The 2,500-nt window shown below is 55.5% G+C and overlaps 1 protein-coding gene across 3 annotated transcripts in view; it reads left to right on the top strand.

Annotated features, from left to right (window-relative positions):
- Nucleotides 1-2,500, top strand: part of LOC113818932 (clavesin-2) — an 85,399-nt gene that overhangs the window by 76,488 nt on the left and 6,411 nt on the right. For all 3 annotated transcript variants that reach the window (XM_070138469.1, XM_070138470.1, XM_070138471.1), the window contains one exon: nt 1,721-2,282. In XM_070138469.1, the coding sequence (XP_069994570.1) occupies nt 2,099-2,282 (184 nt within the window). In that variant the 5' untranslated portion in view covers nt 1,721-2,098. The remainder of the gene's footprint in view (nt 1-1,720; nt 2,283-2,500) is intronic.

Below are 2,500 nucleotides of genomic sequence, written 5' to 3'. Positions count from 1 at the left end.
CCATCGGGGAACTTGCTGCAAAGAGGCGGATGTTGTCGAGAGGCCTTTGGCGCCTTTGGCGGGCTGGGCCTCGCGCGTCGACGGGGTCCTCTCCTAGCCTTGGGGGAGGGAGGGGGGGGGGCTGGGTTTGCGTTGGATAGGTGTATGGGTGCGTTAGGATGTGCTGTGAGGATGCGTTAGGGTGTGTTGTGAGGATGCGTTAGGATGTGCTGTGAGGATGCGTTAGGGTGTGCTGTGAGGATGCGTTAGGGTGTGCTGTGAGGATGCGTTAGGATATGCTGCTCTTCTCCCGACTCTCACGGACGCTCATACACGCTTTCATACACGTGTGCATATTGGCGTATCACATGTGTACGCGGCTGCGCGGGCGCGGCGGAGAAAACATGCAATCAGGCTCACGCTCACGCACACTCTTGTATCAAGGTGCACGCTCAGGTAAACACATAGACACTTACGCTTTCTTGTTGTCCGACACGCACACATACTCACACTCACACGCACGCACACACACACTCACACTCACACACATGCACGCACACATGCACATACATACACACACACAAGCACACTTACACACACACATACGCTCACACACACACCGGGGAAACCCTACTAGCGAGGTCGGGCCCGTGGCGTGACAGGGGATGGAGGGTTGGGGGGAGGGGGGGGGGAGCAGAGAAACATCGTGAGGACGACGAAGAAAAGTATTGAGAGTCTGAGGATATGTGGCATATGAGGCGGCATTTGAAAGGTATGAGGCGTGCTATTCCATTGGCGTTTTTTCTTTCATTTTCTTTTTCTCTTATTGTTTTATTTTCTAGTTATTTATTCGATTTTTAGGGAGAAGGGAAGGGTTTTATTTATTCATTCGTGACAGTCGGTTGATATTATTCATGGCGGAAAAGCGGTGCGGGGGGGCGATCAGCTTTCAAGAGAGGTCGGAGGCCTTTAATTCGGGTGATTTTTTCATGAGGAAGAATGAGAGAATGAGGAGGAGATCGGCAGCGGTGAGAGGCGAAGACGATAGTGCGGTTGAAGGAAGGGAGAGGGGGGTAGAAGATGGGGAGAGGTGGGGGGGGGGTCAGGTTCCTGCACACTGACAAGGTCTGCCATGTGATACACAGCTCCTTCCAGAACGTCCTCCTCCTACTCTTCCTCTTCCTTTTCTTCCTCATTCTCTTCCTCTTTCTCCTCTTCGTTTCCTCCCCGTTTCTCCGTCTTTCCTCGTCTTCCTCTTCCTTCACCTTCTCCTTTCTCCTCCTTCCTACCTCCCTCTACTCCTTCCTTTACTCCTTCATAAACAACAAGCCACGTTTTCCTCTGTGAAGTAAATTATATAAACACATATAACTCCCCTCTCATACTTCCTTTTATTAAATTGATGGCAGTAAAGAAGCAAAATGAGAGAGGAGAGAGCGGGAGAAGGGGAGAGAGGTGGGGGGGGGGGGATCCACCACCCAAACATCCCCCCCTTCCCTCCTACTCCTCCTCCCCCTCCCACTTTTGCATGACTCATAATCGGCTTAAAAGTCTTTGGAGATTTTTCTTGTACTTATTATTTTATTTTTTCGTTATTTTCTTGTTTATCGCTTTCATTTGATTTTACGCCCCGTGCGCCCGAGTTATTTTGGTCTTGTCTTGGCGTCATGAGTATTGATAAATGCGTTCCCCCGTTTGGCAAGCATTCCTTCTAACCTTTCCTTTCTTTTCGCATTTCCAGGTCCAAAGCGTCGATTCCACGAGCAGAGGCGAGTCGAGTTCGGTCGGTCCGTGAGCGAGAGCGACGCCGGGCGCACTGACGCGGCCGCCGCTCCGTCACACCCACGCGAACCTCTGCCCGAAGGAGGGGGAGGAGGAGGAGGCGGAGGACTCGGGTGATTGGGGTGCGGCTGGAGGAGGAGGGCCCTAGAGGGAACCGCGGAAGGAACGGAGGATTTGGTTTTCCTTTTTCGTTTTCTTCCTCGGGGATTTTCGTCCTTCCGATCCTGCCTCCCTGCGACCGGTTCCTCCCCGGCCTGACGCCCTTGCAGGACCCCCCAAACACACCAAGGTGCTTCGGGCGGCGTTGAGGGGCGCGCTGAAGACGGCGCCCCCAGACATGGACGTGTGTGACCTGGAGGGCCCCTGGGGTCCCCCCCACCACCACCACATCGGGTCCTTCGCCTGTGAGAAGGACGGCCTCGACCACAAGAGAAAGGGAAGCAAAGATTTCGTCCCGATGCCCGACAAGACTCACGCGGCGCAGCAGCTCCACGCCCTCCTGCCGACCAGACCCGACGTCGGTGAGTCGCGTCAGTGGCGTGAGCCGATGGGGGAGGGCGGGGTGGGGGGTGGGAGGGGATGGGGAAGCGTGGTGGGGAGGGGGGAAGGGAGAGGCGAGGCGATGGGGAAGATGGGCGGAAGGGATGGGGAAGGGCGGGGTGATGGGGAAGGGCGGGGTGATGATACCGCTTAGTGTGTGATGCGGTAGAGGCGGCGGGCGCGCTGGTGTTGATGGGTT

This window comes from Penaeus vannamei, chromosome 24, assembly GCF_042767895.1.
Source record: "Penaeus vannamei isolate JL-2024 chromosome 24, ASM4276789v1, whole genome shotgun sequence".
Classification (NCBI taxonomy): Eukaryota; Metazoa; Arthropoda; class Malacostraca; order Decapoda; family Penaeidae; genus Penaeus; species Penaeus vannamei.
The sequence above is the reverse complement of the archived record's forward strand: the minus strand, read 5'-3'. Positions and strand labels throughout refer to the sequence as shown.